Raw genomic sequence first — 23,030 nt, forward strand, 5'->3', positions numbered from 1 at the left:
ATTTTAGTGAATCAAGATGGATATATACCATCAAATACTCATGAACTCTATCTCCAAAGTGAAAGTGAAGGTTATTTTTCTTGGTTCTATGCTTCTTGAACCATTGTTGAAGAGTCAGTATAGTAGGGTGATATCACATTGATTATAAACACTTCATTTAAATGTTTTAGGTAACAATGCCAATGCCAAACACAATACTACTCACAACACTTTGTTCATTGCCTGATCAGCCTAAATACCACTTTCTGGCTTTCCGAGGTGGGTTCTTAGTAAACGGCCTTTAAGCTATGTTTAGTGAAAAATCTAAAGAATCATTTTTAGCGGCATCTGCTTCAGCCTCTTTAGATAGTTTATTGGGAATGCTTCAAATCACGATCAAAGTAAGTCTACGAGCCACAAAAACATTATGACAATTATTCTTCACCCTAACTGTCAACCAGGCCAATTCTGGGTCTGTTTTGTCTAGCGAAATCCCAGTCTAAGCTCTAGTTTTGTCCGAGCAGAGGGTAGACTGGACAGCTCAACCTAGTTTTCAGAGAGAGAGAGAGAGAGTTGTGGGTATGCCCTGATCATTCACCCCAGGTCGGTGCCAAAAGTTGGAAAATCCCACTATAACCTAATTCAGGGTGGCCACTCCTAACTTACCCTGAACCATTTCCATTTTCCAATCCATGTCTTATATTTAATCAGATGGAAGCTTTCAGCTTGTTCAAATGGAAGAGTTTATTGTTAGTGGTAGTAGAGACCTTAGATCCAAACGCTACTTAGTCAGGGTGGGGTGGGTAGGGTTGGATGAGGTTTGGGAGATAGGGTACTCATGTAGTGGTGATGGGTATGGAGAGGGGACGGGAGTCCAAGTGCAAGTGCATGCCTCAAATGGTTGAAAATGAGTCTCAACCACTTATGATGCTGCAAAGGCTATACTCTTCTAACTCGGTTCAGTTTATGGATGATTCAGATTCCATTTGTTTATTCTGTATCTAACATAACATGGATCCAGTCCTATCCAGTTTTATATGATCCTATTTGAAAATATTTAAACATATACGTTTTTTCGGTATTCAAAATATATATAAGTTGAAGTCTAATATGAGTTATATATCTTGAATTCATTTTATCTAACCATACATGATGCATGGCATTTGGATAAGTACCCGTTTTATCACTTACGTTGGGTGTTTCATATGGTGGTATTGTACTCATTTTGTGTATGTAGCGCCTAGTAGTGCTTGTGCATGGAATAAACAATTGTTGCATTGCAATGGGCATACCAAATATCATCATATAAGGCTTTGTTCACTTTTTGGTAAGTTATTTATTCCCGTAAATGTATTTATCTAGGTATTAAGTGTTTCCTACACACTTATTGGATAAGTGTATTTACCCATCTTCTTTTATATCTCAAGTAAAGGCAATGATCATTTTAACCATAAAAATTTATTATTAAAAGAGGCATATTTATCTCATTCAAATGTTAATAACTTTCTTCTAAGTGGAAAAGTTGTTTACCTACCCATTAACCAAGAATATGGATTTCCTGGTCAATGAAAATCAAAATCCCATTAACTAATTTTCCCCCTTCTCAAAATCCAAAAACAGAACGCCCCCTAAATACATAAATAAAATTTAATGGAGTGTTCCACAACATGTTTTTGTTGACAATGTTGCCGAACACTCCCTAAACTATTTTATTAATAGTATATAATATTTACATATTTTTATTTAATTGTGTATTCAATATCCAAATTCAGTTTAAAATGAATACTTAGATAAGATTTGGTTCAAATCCAAATATTCAAGGTATATGCAATCGATCCATTTGAAACACTAATCACTTTTGATTGTGGTCTTGCAATCATTTACAGTTTTACCCATAATATCAAGTCAATTATAATACACCACGTCAGCTGCATAATCATGGACCCCACATTAGCATCGTCCCTCCAAGGGGGTGGCACTTTGGCTGTTAGGGGCCAGCAGGAATGCCACGTTACCATGAAAGTGGATAAATTAATATTTACCTTTTATTTTATTTTGATAAAAAAAAAGAAAAATATGGGTGTGAATAGGTGAACGTGTATAATCCAAAAATTGCTCTCAACATCATAAATTGTTGGCACCCAACAGCCAAAGTTACCTTAGGCAGTACTCGTTAAGTGTGAATTAAGGGTGAAACAAATCAATTGAGGACTGACTCGTTGGTGTGCTAATTGAATTGTCCTAACCTTAAGGGGAATCAAATCCCGCAACCAGCACTTTGGAAAAAGGGGGTAAAGGGAAAAGGGGGAAAATTGTTGCTGATTAACAAAAAAAAGAATTAAGGGTGAAACAGAAACATAAACTAAAAGTAGGAGAGTACATGAATATTTTTAAAGATCAACAACTTTGAACGCCTAAAAAAAGGGGTCAGTATATAGTGGGGAGTGGGGAGCCATCGAATCTTGGGACGGCCACGAGCTGGGCCTGGGTTATGTTTTGGGAATCTAACAAAAAAGGGTTAGTCATTAGTGGGGTGCACGCTTTTGTTGATGTGGGTGGGTTTTGCCTTTTTGTCAATCTAATCCCATTCTCCAAAGGGGAAGAGTCCTTATTGCCTTTTTAGGTCCCTCCACCAATTCAATTCAATTGCCTCTCTCTCTCTCTCATTCCAACCTTGAGAGATGGCTCTTTAGGCAATTAGTTTAGCCCCACACGTGAACGTAGTGGGAACTCCTTTTGATGAGACTACTCGTTCCCCTATCTCTTTTCTACTAGCTTTGGCCTATGAGAGGATTTGTTCCTTCACGGCTTACCTGATGTTGTCCATGTCATGCGTGTACCTGTCTATCTTATCTATTATCTGCACATCCCTCTCTCTCTCTTAAGTCGACATTTTCAAGCTGTTTCTTAGGCTAAAATGGTTGGACTAAAAACCTTTTCATCTTGTGGATCAATGTTGATAGGGCAGGAACCTAGTCCTTTGTGGAGATCATAGAGGATTTCAAGTTAAGGCTGTGTTTGGTTTGAATTCCTTTTCCTACCTTTTCCCTCAAACCAAACACAACTAAAAGATTTCCTTCGTAGACTTCAAATCTGCTAAACAAGAAGATTTGGGTAGAAGTCCCATAAATGACCCAGGAATCTTTCACATGGCATGCAATCGAGGGGTCATTATAATTATAAATACTCTTCTATTGACAATCTATTGATCATGGGCGGATTTCAGAATGAAAGCCTGCAAATCGATCCATTCTCGAGGAGGTATTTTAAATTTCAATAGTAATATCCTTCTTTAAATGTGGCTTCGGAGGCGAACAAAATGCCCAATTTTGAGGATCTCCTATCTATAAATGGTCCGGATAGTTAAGTTCATATCCATTATACCTGACCCAAGACCCGGATAATTACCTGGGCCTACATTAATTGTGTAATGGTCCAGATAAAATGACCCACTCAATAACTTCAAATGGCACTGTTTTTAGTTTTTACTATCTACCATTCAACTTCATTGAGTTCGTTTTTCTTCTCTATTATGACCATCTGTTGATACGGCAGAAATTCGATAGTTAATTCACAACTATGTAAGGTCAGATACATGACTCCTGTTCTCCTATTTCATTCTAGGAAGGGCCATGGATCTCTAATATAATGGACTAATATAAGATAGGACATAGGATAGGAGCAATTAATATGTATTTTGCTTCATTAAACACTTAAGACTGTTTGTTTTGTAGGAAAAGGAAGGGAAAGATAGGGAAACCTATACTTTCCCTACCTGTTCCTTCCAACCAAACACAGCCTTAGGGGGTGTTTCGGCAGCTTTGGAGCATTTCTGGTGCTTTTGGAACAGAAAAACAACTATTTTCTGCTCTCAGCAGAGTACACCAGAAACGTTTTATCAAAGGGGCCAAGCCAAACTGATTAAGTTTTTGTTTCATTGTTATGTAGTGATGATTATTATGCGAGAATTAAATTAAGGGCTGTAATAGTTGTAAGTACATTCAAATAATATAACAGCTTTCTGATGGCTGCGGTACGGGTTGTACCAATACTCCAAAGTCTAAAGCCTGCACAAAATAGAGCAAAAGGGAAAAAGGAAGCAAAGGGAATAGTATAGTGAAAATCAACAAACAACTTTCACAAGCTCGACTAAAATGATATAGAGATGAAAGAACTTTGATACCCAAGTCAAAAAGGAAGTTCCATCAAGTTTCTTTGTTGAAACTCCACAATAACTGGGATTGGCTGTTCTTTTAAGTACTTGGTTCCTTGATTTAAAATACAAGATTAAACTATTAAACAACACCCGTTAAAAGCTTAACACATAATAACAAGTCTTCCCAAAGTTTTTTTTTTTTAATTTATTTTTCTATTTCTTTTATAGTAACTAGTAAGTGTTTCTTTGATTGGTTCATGGCTTCATGCTTAGCCATTTCCAGAACCAGAATCCTTAGGCTGCATTTGGGAGTGCATTTTGGTCTAAACAAGCTTTTGCAAATGGACTTTTTAAATGGGCTTTTTGATAAAGCACCTTAATTAGTGTGTGACTGTGTGAAGAGCCATTGGCTTTTTATGGTTCAAAATAGCTTCTTGCAAATATATATGGAGTCTTTTTTTTTTAGTTCCTCTGCTTTTTCAAATGAGCTTTTTTCACCAAACAATAACCTGCTTTTAGCTTTCTCGATCAATTGAAAAGCACAAAACTCCGGTTATTCCCAAATGCAGCCTTAATCATTTTCAATGTGATTTGTTTTTTTATTTAATTTTTTGACAAGTCTTTTTGACTGGACTACATCAGGGACGTGGTTGTGGTCTTTGTTGAGTAGTTGACATAACCCACCGATTGAAAGCTTCTCATGAATTGAGACTTGAGATGGGTGGTACTTGGACATGGAACGAACAAACCCTTTACAGGGTCATATTAATAGCAGTTGGACTTGGACCAGCTTAGGCCTGGTCCAGTCCAAGTTCACCACGTGATGATTTGAAAGCTCAAAGCATGTAGGGAGGACACATAAGTTGATCAACGATTGAGCCGTTGCATATTTGGCAATACAACCAGCCTTAAGAAGCACACATAATGGACGGATGCCACCTTCAAAATATCTCTCAGGCCTTCTCCTAGGTCAGTGGGATCTGATACATGCAGATCGTCCAATGGATTCGGGGAGGCCCACACAAAAATATAGCTCCAAGCCTCAAAATCAGCTCTGAGCAACTTTTTTGGTAAATGAACAGATTAGAAATCAGTTTACTTTCTAATAAAAGATTATTCTTTTTCTCTCCCTCCCCAATGTTAACATCTTCCTTTGTACCATTAAATCTCAAACCTATGTCTATATATATTAAAAACAAGTTTTGTTTAAATATAACTCTTTTCACTGTTTTTTTTTTAATTTTGTTAATTTATTATATATGTGAAAATCTTGGGCACTCACAAATCAAAGAGAAGTTTTATTACATCCATGCTTTCTATCAAACTAGTAATCTAGAAAAGTTTTATCCAAGTTATTACTTTATTGAGAATTTATTATCGAAGTCTTCCCTAAAAAGTATTACATTAATAGTTCTACCAAATAAGGGTTGAATAAGAAGTGTGAGAGGCTTGTTGAGATTGAAACCAAAAGCAAAATAGTTTTCTAAATTCTAAAGTTTGAGTAAAAGAACACAAACAATCTTGCATACTGACCATAATAAACAAGATTTTTACTGTCCTACCTCTCACTCTAATGGTCTACCATAAATTGAATAAGTAATCTACCAGACCATATACAGGATGGTATAATAATAATAATTATTATTATTATTAATTGTGATAGTAAATAATTTTTATTTTATTTTGCCCATTGATTTTACTTTCCATTATGATGATATAATTCCATGAAAAATGTCATAAAAATGATTTGACTTTTAAAATATAAATGAATCAGGCACATTAGGAATAATTTAATTTGATATGACCACACCATTTTTGTGCTCTTTTTTGGGTTTAGTTTTGAAAAGTACAATTACAAATATATAAAGTGTAAAACCTTATATTTTATATTATTTTATATGTATTTGCACTGTACATAAAATTATGAAAAAAAACCTTCTATTAGATTTTCAATAATTGAGATGTTGGAGTTATCAAATGCATGCCCACATTACCATTAAGTCATTAATACACACAAATTAAAATTCCAATTTTAGCCTTTACTATTTGACTTTCAACTTTTCTAGTAATTCTCTCCATTCTTCTTTGAACAAATAAGATAAAAAGGCTGAAATGAAATAAAGAGAAATGAATTTGTTCTTTTTGAGGTATTTTTGTAATGTACATCTGGATGAAAATGATCAAGGGTAAATCTAGTATTTTAAAAAAATTAATACATCACATTAGTATTGTAGGGATTCCTTATTCTGGAAATCAACTGCCCCTCTTCTGAGAGATTTGTCTCAGGAAATAGGTTTTCTAGTAAAGGCTAACTCCTCTGAGAACATAAACTTGGTCCCCTAGATCAGGTCAAACAACTCTTTTAGGGTACCAGCCCAACCTAGACCTCCTGCCCTTAGACACAGCCCAATAGCAAATATGATCTAGAATAACAGTTGGAACCAGAGGTTGATCTAGCATCACTTCTCGGATGAGGATTGTTGAGATATCAACAACACCCCTATATTTCCGGAAGATACCTCCATCTCCCAGATTTGGACACCCCATCCCTCGGGGAAATTCTCAAGGAAGCATGCTTATAACCAAATCTATTAATACTTGAGTAATCCCCATCTCGGCTAACAAGAAAAAATGTTTTAAGTGACTTTGGAAACTCCTTGTCCCAAGATTCCAATTGATTTTTTGGAGAATTGTTAATGGGTTCATCCTAGTTAAGCAGCATATCTTCTCTAATGATCAAGACCAGACTTCTCAGCTTTGCAATGAAGCCCCTGAAACAATCAACTATCTTTTTTTGGAATGTCAATTTTCTCAAGCCATCCTGCTCACTGCCCCGTGGAACATAAACTTGCAAAACTTGTTTCAAGGGTCTTGGTTTAATTGCATGCTTGCTCTCATGAATTTGTTGTCTGATCGTATGATGCTTCATCTAGTTCGTAACTGGTATGTCATTGCTTTGTATTATATCTTGTGGGCAAGGGATGAGAAGTGTTTCAGAGACAAACAAATACCAATAGAGATAGTTATTACTAAAACGAACATGTTTCAGTTCATACAATCTCAGGGAGAAGACATCTCACACTTCCCCTCAACCCATGATAAATTATCAAAGCAAATTTTCTTTAGTGCTGAAATCGAATACGGATTTGATTATTTTTGTGGATGGAGGCACAGTATCTCCTAACACAGGCACTTTCCAAGCAATCTACTTATGTTCGGATTCGTCGCCCACGGTGAAAGGGATCCAATCGGCATCTTCTCTCCCTTAGTCTTGTCTTTGGCTTTTGCAGAAGACGGGGTTTACTGAAAAGTTTTACCTCTTTTTTCTATAATTCATGTAAATAGAAAGTACAATATTCTGGCCCATATGATAGGTCAAAGGGCCAAAATCCTTGCCCAGGATTATCTTTACTTATCGGATTAACCCTAGGGGATTCCTGATGTCTTGAACTATGTTGGAGTTATAATATAATTACTTTATCTTTCAAAAAAACAAAATAGTGATGTTTGCACCTTGTTCAAAACTATATATAAGGGAGTCATGAAGCGAAAAAAAACTATAAGGGAGCCTTTTATTAATGTCAAAATACAAGTGGGGCATTCAGACTAGATTTTACTATATCCAAATCCAATCTGAGTTTGATATTTCGAATTTCGGATTGGAATCCAACTCTACCTTACTGTCATTGAAATAAAGAAATATAAGTATAATCAGATTATTGTGAAATACATATATAGCGAGAGAATATTATATGTTATTTCCATATATTTGCAAGATTGTATTAATTATAATTGGGTTCAGATTTTTATCACATCTAGTGGAGTCAAATCTACATCCGATTCAATTACTATATGGATGAATGCAAGTTTTAACATCCAAATCCAAGTATTTTGGAGGATGTCAAATTAAGGGTTTTTTTTTTATGATTTTCCCTAAATTTTAAAATTAGAGGGCGTTTAGTATTGTGAATCTCGCAGAGGCATGTTTCCAAAGGTTGTGAATATCCAAATCCAATGCAAGTTTCCAAAGGTTGCCTTGCCCAAACACCATAGATTTTATATAGGGTAAATTTCTTGAAGTACCCCTAAGTTTTCTAACAATTGACCAAGTCCTCTCCCACCATTAGTATTCCGTCACAAACCGTTTACATGTGACATTATGTGATGTATAAATTCTTTTAAAACCCAATATACCCTTGTCTTTTGTTAACAAAGTCACCTATAGTTTCAGTTTCGTCTTCCGAAACGATTAGTGGCATAGCTATGGGCATTGTACCCCATACCTTAGGCATATTGCATTACGCATATTAGGTCTTACATGCACTTCTTCCGCTTGTGAGCACAACTAGAACACTTTAAAGCATGTAAGTTCTAAGTAATTGGTGATTTTGTGCTAAAATTAATTATGAAAATTAAAATACTTATTTTTATAATTTTTCTTATTTTGTTGTGAATGCATATTGATACAAAAAAAGAGAAATAGGCTTGACCAAAGGAGGCTCAATGATCTTGCATTTGTTCAATACAATCAATATCTCCGAGAGAGATTTATGACAAGGTGCACAAATCCAAAGCAATTTGACCCTATTTGCTTTGATGATGTAGATGCAATTAGTGAAAGGTTGACTGAGAAAGACCCCTCAAATGACTTGCTTTATGAAGGATATAATCTTACATGGACTCAAGTTGATAAAGCATTAGGAGCATCCGAAATCCTTAAAGGGTGAAATAGGCCAAGGAGAAGTGGACATGGATGTGGAAATGCAAGTGGGGGTACAAATCAATGTTTTAAAAACCGACTTGGAGGTCGAACCGTTTTTGCCTATGGGTCGCGGGTCATCGGTTCAACTAGTCGGGTCAAACTATTCATACCGTTCCACATCATCATATATATGTATTAAGTACATTTTATCAATAAATAATGTATAAATATGTTTTAGATATGTATAAATAAATATATATGTCTATATATATATATAATGTATAATTTGTTTTAGATATGTTATATGTACTTTTATATTTAACTTATATTTTTTTAACATAGTTTTTAATTTTTTATTTATAAAAAATATTAAAAATTACAATTTAAGGCCAAAAAAGGGGTTTCTTGCAAAAATAATAGGGCAAGGTGCCTACGGCTCCTTGGAACACAAAGACCTCAAAATGTTACCCAAAAAAAAAATCACCTCAACCGAACATCATAGTGTAAAGTTATGGCATCTGAAAGTTTGCATACATTGAGTGTGCAACCCACAACCCGGTGACTGGGTTGAATGGGTCAAACAGTTCTAACCAAGTCAATGGTTTTTGACCATCTGACGGGTCTTGATTGAACAGAACCTGAAATCGTGGCCTGGTGATGGTTTGAATGGTTCGACTAGCCGGGTCAATGGCGGGTTGAAAACATTGGTACAAATAGAAGTAGAGAGAGAGGTGGAAGTAGAGGTAGTCGTGGGAGAGGTGGGTCTGGTAGACAAGATAAAGACAAAAATGTTGCTTAAGAAGAAGAGGAAGACTCATTGTAGGACAAAGATATGGAAGATAATGAAGATGAAGTAGTAGATATTGATGTTGAAGATGACAGTGACGATAACAAGGACGAAGTTGTTGATTATAGTGTTAATGATATTTGTGCATTCAGCAGAGGTGTTAGTGGTTATTATTTTTTAGACACTCCAATTAATTAGAGAAAAAGGAGTTTTCTTTAAAGGTTGTTTATGATACATTTAAATTTCATATTTATTTTTTTGTGGACTAAGATGGATGATGATTTATATTTATACTTTTTCATTATATCCTATTATGCTTTTTATTTTTTAATTTAGACAAATATATTAGTTGCTGATAATTTGGTATTGCCATTTTTATAACTTTTTTGTAATGGTTTCATGACTTTCATCTTATTGATTCCTAATTGGCTACTTCCTACATAAACTATCAAGCATCAACCAAGGTATGTGTTTGGATCCTTAAAGAACTGATATTGAATTCTTATGAAATTTTTTATTTATTGGTATAGTGTTTCTTCCATTTGTTAAGGGCAAAGTTGAATTCTTAATGATTCTTTTAATTTATTTTCTTGTTAAAGGCAAAGTTGCAAAAGTAAGAATACATTCAAGGTCAACACTCAATCATTAAAAATGTATGATTTTATAAAACTAAATTATTAGTTTTTTTAGTGTATTTGTCATGTTAGACTTGTTACTGTTAGTTGGATTTGGCTAATATTCATATTATGATATTATCTAGTTGCTCACTTGTTTTATTACTTATTTCTTCTATTGATAATTGAGATATTAGTTTAAATGTTTAAATTTTATGTTTTCATAAGAAAATTACATGAAAGATTTTATTGATGATGCTTAGTGTAATGTGATAGTTGAGAAAATGTAATAGATTCCATCGCCTAAGTGTCGCCTAGCCTCGCCCAATCGCCTTGACATCTATGACATTACCAATTAAAGCCTTATCCCAATTATATATAGATCAGTTGCATGAGTCAATGTTTCACTATTCCATTCAATTTACGAAGAGAAAAATCAGGATCCAAGAGAATTTGATAAAAGTTTTAGTGATGAATGGCAACCTAATGCACCCCACTTCTTTTATCCAGGCTATCCGGTCTTGAGACCAGTGGTAGAGCAGTGGTGCAAATCATCAAACTCGCACTGGTGGACAGTATAATGAACTTGCTAATAGCTTCTAATTAAAAACGATGAAATAAACATAGCATCTGGCAGGGAAAGAATTGGAAGCAGGTTCTGACGTACCTACCCAAGCCTGGGAAGTGCTTCTAGTTCTAGTCCATCCATGATGTAAAAACCCAGGCTCAGGTTGGCCCTATTCGTCTTTTCCTGCTCGAGTTGGGCTGCCTGCAGTCTTGTACTTGACGGAGGCTTTTAACTTTTAAGCATACCGTCCCAATTCTCCGGTGCATATTTTCTCACATTAGTGGATATGTGGCATAAGGATAGTTCTCATTGTCCCAGAAAATCCTTATCCAGTGTCGAATCTACAGAGTGGCCGACCAATTTTTAACCTATCTTCTCGATCTCACATTACCCTGCTTGCAACAAGTGTGCTGGTCAAGAATACACTTCTGCAGCTGAATGCTGATACGGAAACTAGTGATTCCTGAATCCTGAGATTTAAAGCCTCATGTTGTACATATTAAGTACAACTGAAATGACCACCACATTCCACACTTACCAAAAGCCAGAAAGAATTTATGTGGACTAGTGGTGGTATCCTATGTTATTTATTTATTTTTTTTTTCTTGATGAAGCGCCTTTGTGAATATCTGACATCTTATAAAATTTGAAACGGAGATTTTTACAGTCGCCAATGATGGGTTAAAGAAACATCAAGGTGGATCAGGATTTTCCACAAACAGAAGTTGAATAATCTTCAACCACTGTCTTTCAATGATGATATTAGTGATTCCATGGAGAGACTTTATTAGAAAGCTAGAGCTTCGGCTTCAAGAGAAAACATTTGGAAATCCCACATATACTCAAATAGAATCAGTAGTGGAGCCATCGACATTAATTCTAAAATACCTGGATCAGGACTTCTCCAATGAGGATGGGTTTGGTTGGTTAGAAAGAAGCAAGTTAATTGAATCAGGATTGATCAATTATAATTATAAGCAGAGTTAAGAACCTAAGATAGAACATGGAGATCCAAGACGAAGCCATAATTCTATAGGTTGGGGTGATCTTTGATTCATATAGTGAAGCAGGAGCTAACTCACACAACACTGAAACGTAAGATTTTCTAACTTGTCAAGGTTAAACAAGGGACAGACTTTGGACCCGTTTGGGAGGGCAGAGTTGAAGATTCAGCAAAGCTGGTTCAGCTGATTTCAAATGCTCCAGATAAGCTATTCAAAGAAGGTTGAAGCAGAGAGCCCTTCAACTGACCCACGGACAGCTGATTTTGGACTCTGGATTTTTCACCAAACATCATTTAGCTGTTCTTGTGGGGCCCACCTTAGAAAGCCACAAGCCTCTACACTTCAGCCCTCCCAAACGGGCACCTTGTCCAGCTTTCCTGAAATTCTTTGCTAGAACACTCTTAACTGAATCTGGATCTGCTCCTCACACCAACCTCACAATGCGTTCTAGCCGTATATCAGAACATTTTCCATATTTTGTGTTGTTATTCATGGGAAGATGTTCCCAATACATGGTGGGATGGAGCTGTGAGTTGTACTCTGTGAGGAGCACATATGGATTCCTCCGATATGAGATTGCACCTGACAAGCATCTCCATTAGGGGTGTCAACGGTATTCGAAAATCCGATTTCGAATTCGATATTCGATATACTCAAATTGAATTCGGATAATTTGAATATCTAATCGGTCGAATTCGGATGTCCTATTCTTACCGAATAGTTAATTGGATTCGAATTCGGATATGACCTGATTTGATTCAATAAATATCCGAATTCGACCGATTATTTAATTCTTATATATAATATATATAATAATTAAGCTATATAAATAACTTATATATTTATATACTTTATATCAATAAAATATTTATTTTATATATTTATTAATTATCTAAAATAATTAATTAATCATATTCGAATCGAATGGAATATTAGAATATTTAATCGGATTCGAATTTGGATATTAATTTTCAATATCCGTCGGATATCGAATCAAATTCAAATACCGAATTTTCTAATCGAATTCGAATTCGAATATTGCCTGATGCGATTCAAATTCGTTCCATTTACACTCCCAATCTCCATAGGCCATAGGAACATGCTATTATAGGATGTAAGGATTTTACAGCCCAGGAACAGACTTGGTAGTAAGTTGCCTTGGACCAGGACCCAGGAGTAAGAATATGTGCTAATTAAAAACAAATCCTCCAATGGAGATGGAGAAGATCTGTAAGTGAATTTGCAAAATGACTAAATCTGCCATTGGGTCCAAACATCCTCACGCTTTGGTTTCATTCCAAGCCATAAGGTGGTAGATGATGAATTCTGTAACAAGATGATGAGTTTTGAGATTTGAGTAGTACTTGAGTAATCTGTAATGGGTTTATAGCTTTGTGAGCTAAGAACCCACAGATGCATCCAAACTCTAATGCTTCTTTTAGATTCAAAAACCCAAAAGTATTATATATTTGTTTTAAAAATAGAATCATAAGTACTGATGAACATCCCTCTTAAATTCCATTACCATTCCCAACAGCCTACAAACTGATTTGCATAACACATCTCTGCAAGCTAAAATGATGCAAGTGCTTGATACCCTACATCAAGCTTTAATAGACTACAATTCATTAGCTGGTAACGATTGAAATGGAAGTTATAGCTATGCATAAGTTAATGAGGTTTCCAAACAGATGAGACCACTGCTCAGTACCCAGTCCTGAACGACATTTTTCATTTTTAACAAAAAAGAATCTCTTCCCCTTATTTATACTTCACGAAGCTCATAACTTAATTAGTATTATTTGTGATATTAATGAAAATAAAGCACCATGAGAAGGGAAAATAGTCTTTTTTAACAATGTTACAACCCTATTTGTAATGATTTTGGATATTATGTCATAACTAACTTTGCCAAGCCTAAGGCTGAGTTTGGAAGGAGTACAAATGCAAATATATAGAGTACAAAACCTTATATTTTGTATTATTTTGTATGTATTTACACTGTACATATTTGCATTTGTACTCCTTCCAAATTGAGCCTAAGGTGACAAAGATCATTGTCTTTTTTCTTCTTGTTTTTTTGGCGATCAAGGGCAGAGAAGTAGCATCAAGGAATTTCTTTTGATCAGTTGTACCATCCTCGTCACTTTGAATGTGAGAATGTCGATCCTCGAAGTAAAATCATCAGAAAATGGGTCAATTGCTTGAGTACCATATTGCTTTAATCACTGTTGTTTCAATTAAATGATTATAGATCTCTCAAGTCTCCTCTCTGAAAGCTTATAAACATGATAACATCATCGACAGAACCCATGCCTAAAGGCTAAAATCTACAGTGGATAGCAGTGACTGGATTGTGATATTTGAAGAAGCATAGATTACAGAGACAAAATCAGGAAGCAGTGAAAGAATAAATAGAGGCCTAAATTTTGATACAGGACCATTAGGAAAAAGAAATAAGAAATAAAAGGTTAACTTTTACATGCCCTTCCACCCATCTGGAAGTCTCCATCTTTTGTGCCAGTAATTTGATACTCTTGACCACAATGGAAACCCAAAATTGTTCTCCAATGGATGGTCAGCTCCTCCACCAACTGCCAGAGGTAACCATACATACCTTGAATCACTTAACTCAGCAGAGTTCCACTGATCAGCCATGAAAATAAATGAGACTGGAAGCCCCGGTAGTGGCAACTGGCAACACAAAAGTGCTTTGTGCAAAAAAATTTTGTCTGTCTTAATACCTCGTTCCCACCTACACAAGGATTTTCTAATGTCTCCCAGGGGCCCAAGATTGACTCAGCTGCATAGGAAAGTGCACTGTTTGGGGCCCAACCTGTGCAACCCAATGTTATCATGTAGTAAGCACCTTGGTGTTTGAATATAGCAGGAGCTTCTCTGTGCTTCCCCACCAGGATCTTTCTCATCATATGAGTGATATTAAGATAATCATCACTGAGGCGCCCAATCCCAATGTGAAGTTCACTATTGTCTTCTGATGAGTAGATCAGATAGGCCACATCATCATCATCTTTGAAGATAGTCATGTCCCTGCTGTCATAGCCATGGGGCTGCTTGCTGAAGAGGTACTCAGAAGGGCCAATGGGAGAGCTACTGACAGCAACAACCACAGATGCTTTGGTGTAGTTGGCATCATCTACATGCATCCACATTACATACTTTCCTGTCTTTTCATTGTAAATCACCTTTGGCCTCTCAAGCACATTTGATTTGTAAAGATCATGTGTTTCATTTGTTTCTTCTCCTGCCAGTACAATACCCTCATTTTTCCATGTCCAAAGGTCCTTGGAAGAGTAGCAACTCACTCCAATTATGTGAATCTGTTAGCCAAAGTGGGAAAGTATTTAACACTTCAAATTTATGCATTAGTAGAGAAAGAAATTAGCTTCACATATTATGATAAATGGTAACAACCAAATAGTATTACAATATTCTCCATTTTCCTTTTTCCACTGATGATATGTATGTATTTGAGAAAGGTATAAAAAAGGCATGCAGAAAGAGCAGGCTGTGGAGAGAAAAATGATAACACCTTTAAACTCCATAATCTAAGAAGAAGAGATTTTGAAACTTCACATTATGAGTTGATATTATACTCTCAATATGTCAGATTTGATTCTTGAAATGGAACCAACATTACATCCTATGGCCTTTTATTAGATGAAAGAACAGTGGACACATTTGGATTTTGGAACCCTACCAATTTTGGTTCAACACTGTGGATTTATGCTTATGTGTATTTGTTGTATGAAAATAAAAATATCCTTTATTTCATATTATATAAATGTTCTTCTGTTGACCAAATTTGACAATTTATACAGGCATCAAGACTGGCACTTTTTATATAAATGTTCTGCTGTTGACCAAATTTGACAATTTATACAAGCATCAAGACTGGCACTTTTTCTTTAACCACAGTAACATAGATCCTATGTTGTAGTTGTCAAACTTTGCATCTTATTTCAGTCCTATATAAGTGGTTAAGTAGTTCTTTCCAAGGCTACCTCATTCCCTCAGGCAGTATTTGGTTAAGTAGTTGTATCATTTTGCATCTTATTTCAGTCCTATATTTGTATAGGTTTCCGTACATATCCCCTTCCTTTCCCTAACTTTTCTTTCAAACCAAACACAGCCTAAAAGGTCATTGAATTACAGAACCATATAGCCCATTTTTGTAGCCAAAAGAAAAGAGTATAACCATGTAAAACTAAACTGCATATCAGGTATAGTTCTAGTGTGATTATGCGCATCCTTGTTTGCAAATAGGTTTTGTGCTAATTAGACCTTTTAAAACTCCACTCCTTACCTATGATGCCCAAATATGACATCATTATCACATATATGGCTACAGGAACAGGTATTCGTTTAGTATCTGAAGAAAAGATAAAGAAAACCAAAATTCTGCCTTGTTACCACAAAATTTGACATCCCAACTAGGTGGGCAGAAAATTTATTTCTATTAGCAACACAAAGGATAAATTTTTCCCTCAAATATATGATTACTCCACTCTTTCAAAATGCTCCAATTAATGGTGCAAAGAGCACTCATCCATAATCCAGTAATACTTTCTTGGTATGAAAGTCATATACTCACCAATCAATACCACAAAGGTAAGAAGCAATACTAAGTCTTAGTAGAGAATTAGCAGTAGAAAGGAGATGATCATATTCATCACTATCCAACTTCATCATTTTAGACATAAAAATGTAAGACGTAGCTTTTCCATTATTAACCGCAAAAGTGTTGTTTGTGAAAGACAGCTGGAAAGGAAAGCAATTTTGAAGGGGAAAGGGCGGGTACATCATATATCCCAGAAATAGAAGGGTATTACTTCACTCCTCTAAGGATGGCACCTCACTTTCAGAGGGGTGATGTATCATGTCCCAAAAGAGAAGGGTGATACCTCACTTTACTAAGGTGTGATTATCAGGGAAAATAAGGACTGTCTACTAAGGGAAAAAAACAGGTTGACTATGTAGGTTCTATAATGTTTATGAATCAGAGACAGGGTTGTATGGTATAACTGTATAGGGACTGTAATATGAAACCAGAGGCAGGTAGATTGGTACTAAAGGAGGAAACATCTGCTACAGGAGGTATTAGGGTTAAAAAGACTAAAAGTGAGCTATAACAGCAAGAACCATAAGCTAGAGTAACATGTGAACAGAAATTTAAGATTTCAGCAAATAAGGTAGACAGTGGATAGAAGAAGAAAGAATGAAGAATAGAAATATATGCTGTAATATGAAGCCAAAAACTTAATATGCTATATTCAAGACGAGAAGTATTAGTAAAACACTAAAACTAAAAAAAATTGCTCAACAGAAAATTTTGAAAAATAACATTAACAAGCAATTTTGTTAAACCCATCTAAAAACATTACTCTACCAACTGAAAAGTGAATGAAACTTGAGAGTGAAACACCATCACCAAAAGAGAAGAAAAAGAATCTGTAGGCCTCGAAACAGAAAAATAAGTAGCACTTGACCAAAAACACAAACAAGCCTCTGAAATCTGAAATTTGCAAGCCTTTGTCATTGTCAATCACTAAGTAGGGCTTGAAGCCCCCTGTGAATTCATAAATCCAAGGAGCATGCCACACACAAATAAAAAGGATGGCGCCCAGAAGGAACATAAAGAAGTATCCCTATAACTTTCCCTTTTCTACTCAACCCTTTCAGATACCATCTTTGGAGGAGGGCCTCAAGCACAGATAGAAGCATCCCTTACTCCAAAGATACAGTGAGATTGACCAAAAATATACTAGCCAATATGCAGTCAATAAACAGGTAATCTGCTATTTCTGTTGTTGTTGCTAAAATGACACTGTGTAGAATCCAGCTCCATCCTTCTCATGCTTAGTGTATCACTTGTTAGGCATTCCTAGTACTATTGTCCACACCACAACACCAAAGCTATCTCCATTTAGGAGATGTGATGTCACTTTTGAGCTAAGAAAGTTGTTTGAATTATCAAAATCTCCTGAAAAAGGATACTAAGCTGCCCCAGACCCAGACCCTGCTATCACTCTGATTTATACAAGATTTCTCCTTGTTGAAGTTCATCAGCTTTTCTGCATGGTTCCAACCTCCCAATTGTTCAGGTTTTTCTTCATTCTACTATTCTGAAGTACCCGTCCATTCTGGAATCGTGGTTTAAAATGTCCTTAACTTCCCTAATATTTCCATTTCCATGGATAGCGACACGAAATTTTACTGGAATCGACATTTCCCCAATGAACACTACCAACACTATGTGGAGTGCAAGAGATAGTTTCCATGACATACTTCCATTTCCACTTCCATGGGTAACAACATGAAATTTTACTGGAATTGACATATTCCCCATTGAACACTACCAATACTGTGGATTACAAGAGATAATTTGGTAACAATATTGTAGGTATGTGAAGTAGCAAGTTATTGTCCACCTAACTTATATGATTACCACTTTGAGCTAACTCAATATTCATTTCAAATATAAAGTTAAATATTAGCTTTTGTTTGTGTAATAGATTATTTGGTTAATCTATTACAACCATTTACATTTTCTATGAGTTCAAATTTTGCTTTAACACATTCTATCATGAAGCTCCGAATCTTAAGGTTTATAGGGCAACTTTAGAATATATTCTTTTATCTATAACCTTAGTTTCTTAGCTTTGTTTAATAATTTAGAAAAAGATAATAATTTAAAAAGGCATGCCTATGCTTCTTTTATCATTTCATAAAATAACATTCTATATTTTGCACATTTTACAATGTTTCCACCATATCTATAATTTTTACAATATTTCCGTACGATATTTCGGACATTTCCGACATGTTTCTTATATTTGGATGACCGAAATTTCCACCAACATCGACATTTCAAACCTTGTCTGGAATCGAAGCAATCAACAACTAGATCATTCCTATTGCTGGTGGTGTTGCATGGACATGGACATGGGAGTTGGAATCTGAAGCATGTAGAAGAGTCTGACTCAACAAGATGGTAAAACATGGACTCACAGACACATCTATGGAAAAGCATATACTACAAAAAATAGTTCCTCTTCTTTTTTTCTGTCAAATTCTTATGTTATATACCTGGGGGCCATTGCTTGGTGTAATGGTAAAATCTTGGGCTGACAAGGGTGAGAATGTTGGTTCAAGTCTAAAAGCAACCACTTTGTGAAAAAAAGAAAGACAAAGGTTGGGTGATTGGGTCCGTATCCAGTCCACCCCTCTCAAGCCCAGATGTCTAGGACCAACATTGGGTAATGGCCTTTTTTAACATTATATACTGACCGAAAGGGATCTAAATTGTTGTCTTTGTTACTAAGTAATGTTTGATATGAAAATGAACATTCATATTGTACACTAGCTATTAACTTATGTGAAGTAAGCTAGGAGGTAAGAAGGAAATGTTACATAAAAGTATTCTCAAGAATCCAGGACTCTGAAGCATTTAGGAGAGTCATGCAACACTGGTTAAAGGAATGATTTAGTAATGAAGAAAAATAAAGCAATAAGAATAACAAAGTGATCCAGTAGGCTAATATTCAACCAATAAATAAAATACTTGTTATTAACTAAGGATTGATCCTAATGGAGCCAACACCACTAGGTTTCTCTAAGAATCAACACCATTGGAGTCAATTATGAGGAATTCATTACTGGTAATAATGACAACCGAAAATATTCCTAGTGCCATTATATGCTTTGTTGTCTGTTTTGGTAGGGAAGGAGGGGGATAAATCATAATATTGAATACAGTACTATTGTCATGAACCCCTTAATCCCAATATCATGTTAAAAGAAAACAGTTTGGCCGTCAGTTCAAAGCTGGAAAACATGTGATATAATTGAAGCTAAACAGTACCTAACACAGAATGTGAATTTTGGATTGCAAAAAATGAAATATATTTAAATTTAAAATTTACCCATGCATCTCCATTTTCATGAGCATTGTAAGTGGGACCGCCTTTGTGCTTTCCATACCAGTAGTATGCCCCTGAACTCTCAACATACAAAATCCCTCCTCCATGGGCTAGAATTGGATTCCCATCTGTGTCCAGCCATATCCTCCCAGGATAGAAATACTGACTGTCCTCCATTTCCTTTCTTGGGTTTATTGCAGTTCTCTAGTCAAGGAAGAAAAGTGTCTGAATTGAGAAGAACCGTCAAGAAATTCTTGGGTTTATTGTCCTCTTCCACTTGTTCCAACTCTCGACTTAGTGGATGAGGATTCAGTCACACCTGGATCTCCCCTACACTACAAAAGATAATGAGCATCTGCTTCCTGCATTGAAATGCAAAGTGGGTGGTCTCCTTAGTTTGTTCCTGGTCCTCATTTTTCTCACCTTTTACCTCCAAGATAATGCTGCAGTTAAGAAAATATGACCCATGTTGATCCAATATAATTTGAACAGAAGTATATTTTATGTACCAATTACCCTGTCTTCACACAAAACTAAAAAATAAAAAAATAATAATAATAATAATAATAATAACGAAACCAGTAATATGAGAGAGAGAGAGATGAAAATGCACAGCAATGAAATCCAATACAAACTTGATTATAAATCCTTTTAGCTTATTTTATGCCTGTAAACAAACGTCCAGACTCAAAAATCTATAGACGCTAACCATGGTAATATGTTGTATACTAGAACAGGACCCTGTCTTTCATCGAATTCTTTCGCCTGGAAAGAAAAGAAAACCCACAGAAGATCCTCCAAACTGATTCAGGGACCCGACTATCTTAATAATCAAGTTTCCAGAATATCTAACCCGACTGATTATTTTGCTTTTTAACACTTGAATGACGAATATTGCTCTTTGCCGTATTAAAAGGATGAACGAAATGAGGCTAGTTTCTAAATGTGATATCATAAACCTACCTCTGAACCACAATTAATAATGATAATAATATAAATTTAATTAAAACTAAATTAAAACCCAAGAACTATAAATAAAACCAAAACAGCATAAACCCAAATCAAGGTTCAACAACAAAAGACCAATGACCTTCACAGCTAATACCCCTATCATATTTCACCAAAAGAGGTATTGCCACAATCAAAGGTAAACGAGAAGTTAAAACAGTATCAACTGAAATAAGAACATGAACCATTTTGCTATGTGACTTAGGAGAACTCAACCCTAAAAGCTAGCTCTTAGAGGGAGGGAACCCAAACACATATACACCCCACAACAGCATCACATTCTACCGATATGAGATACCTCACATTAGCATCCCATACTATCAATATAGGACAAATGGATTGTAATACTCCACCACGCTCTCTAGTCTCAGCATTCACACAAGCTGGCTTTGCACTAGTCCACCTAGTCCCGGCCGAACACTGCAATACCAATGTCACCACCTGCGCGATTGCAACTGAGAGGCATAATGTAGGCTCTAATACCATTTGTTATGTGCCTTGGGACAACCCACACCTAAAAGCTAGCTGTTAGAGAGGGAGAGAACCCAAACATATATATACCCCACAACAGCATCCCATTATACCTATATGGGATATCTCACATTAGCATCCCATAGTACCAACATGGGACTGTGGGATACCTCACATTAGCAATCCATACTACCAAATATCTACGCCACAAACGAAAGAAATCAAGCTGAAGGTTAAACGACTTACCTGACAAGACCCTGATCATGAGCTAAGCAACGTTTCCATATGAGGGTGCGGGTGTTGCTAATCTATGCCCCCATTTCCAAAGATGAGCCAAGAACCCAAGCAATACCTACGTCAACAAACCCTCTCTTTCTGCCATAGACAACCATCTCCAGACTCTGGTAAAATCCCCAATCAAGTTGAAGGTTAAACAGCTTACCTGACAAGACCTTGATCATAAGTGGAGCAAGGTTTCCAGATGCGGGTGCGGGTGTTGCTTATCTATACCCCCATTTCCATAGATGAGGCAAGAACCTAAGCAATACCTACGTCAAAATGCCCTCTCTTTCTGCCACAGACAACCATCTCTCGCCCAATCATCTCTCTCTCAAAATCTATTCTAGACAAACGAGTGGGTGTACAAGTCTACAAGGAGCAAATGAAGAGAAGCAGGTAGTTTGCTTGGTCTACTATTTTTTTAGCTTCAATTGGATCTAGTGAGATAGTGATGTAGGTATGTACAGCTCACTCATACCCTCAAAGAACACTCAGACACCAGGAGTACCACCACTGAAGCACTTATGAGCAGCTTACAATCAAACCCCACGCTGCAATGAACTTGCAGTACATCGCCACCTTTGCGATGAACCCGCAACACATTAAGCAAAACCGCGATAAACCTGCAGCCCACCAAGCCCAGTCAACGCTCAAACCTATACAAACCCCAGAAAGACTTGTCCAAGAAGACCTAAGCACACCTAAGTGTGCAATGAACCCACACCCGCTATGATGTGTGATGAACTCACAACCTACGAGCCCACTCTAGGTGACGGTTTAGAAAGGACAATAGGTCGAGCCCACGGCGAGGCCTACGTGTGCCCAGACACACGCGAATCCATGACAGCAAAAGACTTTGCGAACCGCCACGTGGAATTGACGAAGTACCGACCGCCGAACGGTGACATCACTGTTGTCACATAGGAATAGTCATAACACACAAAAATGTAGTAGCAAACACAAGTAATGAGGGATCTTAAGGATAAGGAAAGACAAAACTTGAGAAGATCCTCATGAGACACATGGCGATACCCCAATAGCACATCCAATAATTGACAAAATCAAATATTCCCTTCCCCGATATGGAGCGAATATCCTCATCTCCTACCTTTTAGGATCTCGGGACCTCCTCCATAAATTGGGATCCTCCTCACATTAGAACTCATCCGATCCTAGGCATTTGTCACCCAATATTCCCAAGTACGCTCTAACCCTCCAATCGTGCAAACCCCAACCTAAGGACCTTGTTCTTTCTTTCTTATAGACCTTCCTCTGTCTTTCAAAGAGACAGTTCTTCACCCCAACCTTACACCTCCTACAAGTGAATAGCTTTGTGTATGACCAAAAACAAAATATTGGATCTAGTTAATGTTGTCTTCGAACCAACGATGATGAGTTAGAGATTTCATCTTAACATCAATAACTAGCAGAGGAGGCCCTGCGTTGCAGGGGCTCGCTCATACACTATCAGGCTCGAGTTCGATTTGAATTAGAGACTTGAGCTCGAGTCAAAAGCTTG

General features: G+C 36.3%; 1 protein-coding gene across 1 annotated transcript; it reads right to left on the minus strand.

Annotated features, from left to right (window-relative positions):
* Positions 1–14,081: 14,081 nt before the first annotated feature.
* LOC104609791 (uncharacterized) lies at positions 14,082–20,184 on the minus strand. The gene is made up of 2 exons (XM_088896673.1): positions 19,757–20,184; positions 14,082–15,151 (listed from the first exon to the last, which is right to left on the minus strand). The coding sequence occupies exons 1-2, from the start codon at positions 19,928–19,930 to the stop codon at positions 14,438–14,440; spliced, it is 888 nt and encodes a 295-aa protein (XP_088752799.1). The 5' UTR covers positions 19,931–20,184; the 3' UTR covers positions 14,082–14,437.
* Between the last annotated feature and the right edge of the window lie 2,846 nt (positions 20,185–23,030).

This window comes from Nelumbo nucifera, chromosome 1, assembly GCF_055504915.1.
Source record: "Nelumbo nucifera cultivar China Antique chromosome 1, China Antique-T2T, whole genome shotgun sequence".
Lineage (NCBI taxonomy): Eukaryota > Viridiplantae > Streptophyta > Magnoliopsida > Proteales > Nelumbonaceae > Nelumbo > Nelumbo nucifera.

Coding starts and splice junctions, on each gene's coding strand:
- LOC104609791 (XM_088896673.1), bottom strand. CDS start 19,930: ATGGAGGACAGTCAGTATTTCTATCCTGGGAGGATATGGCTGGACACA. Junction 15,152..19,756: donor ATGAAAATGGAGATGCATGG/GTAAATTTTAAA, acceptor TTTGGCTAACAG/ATTCACATAATTGGAGTGAG.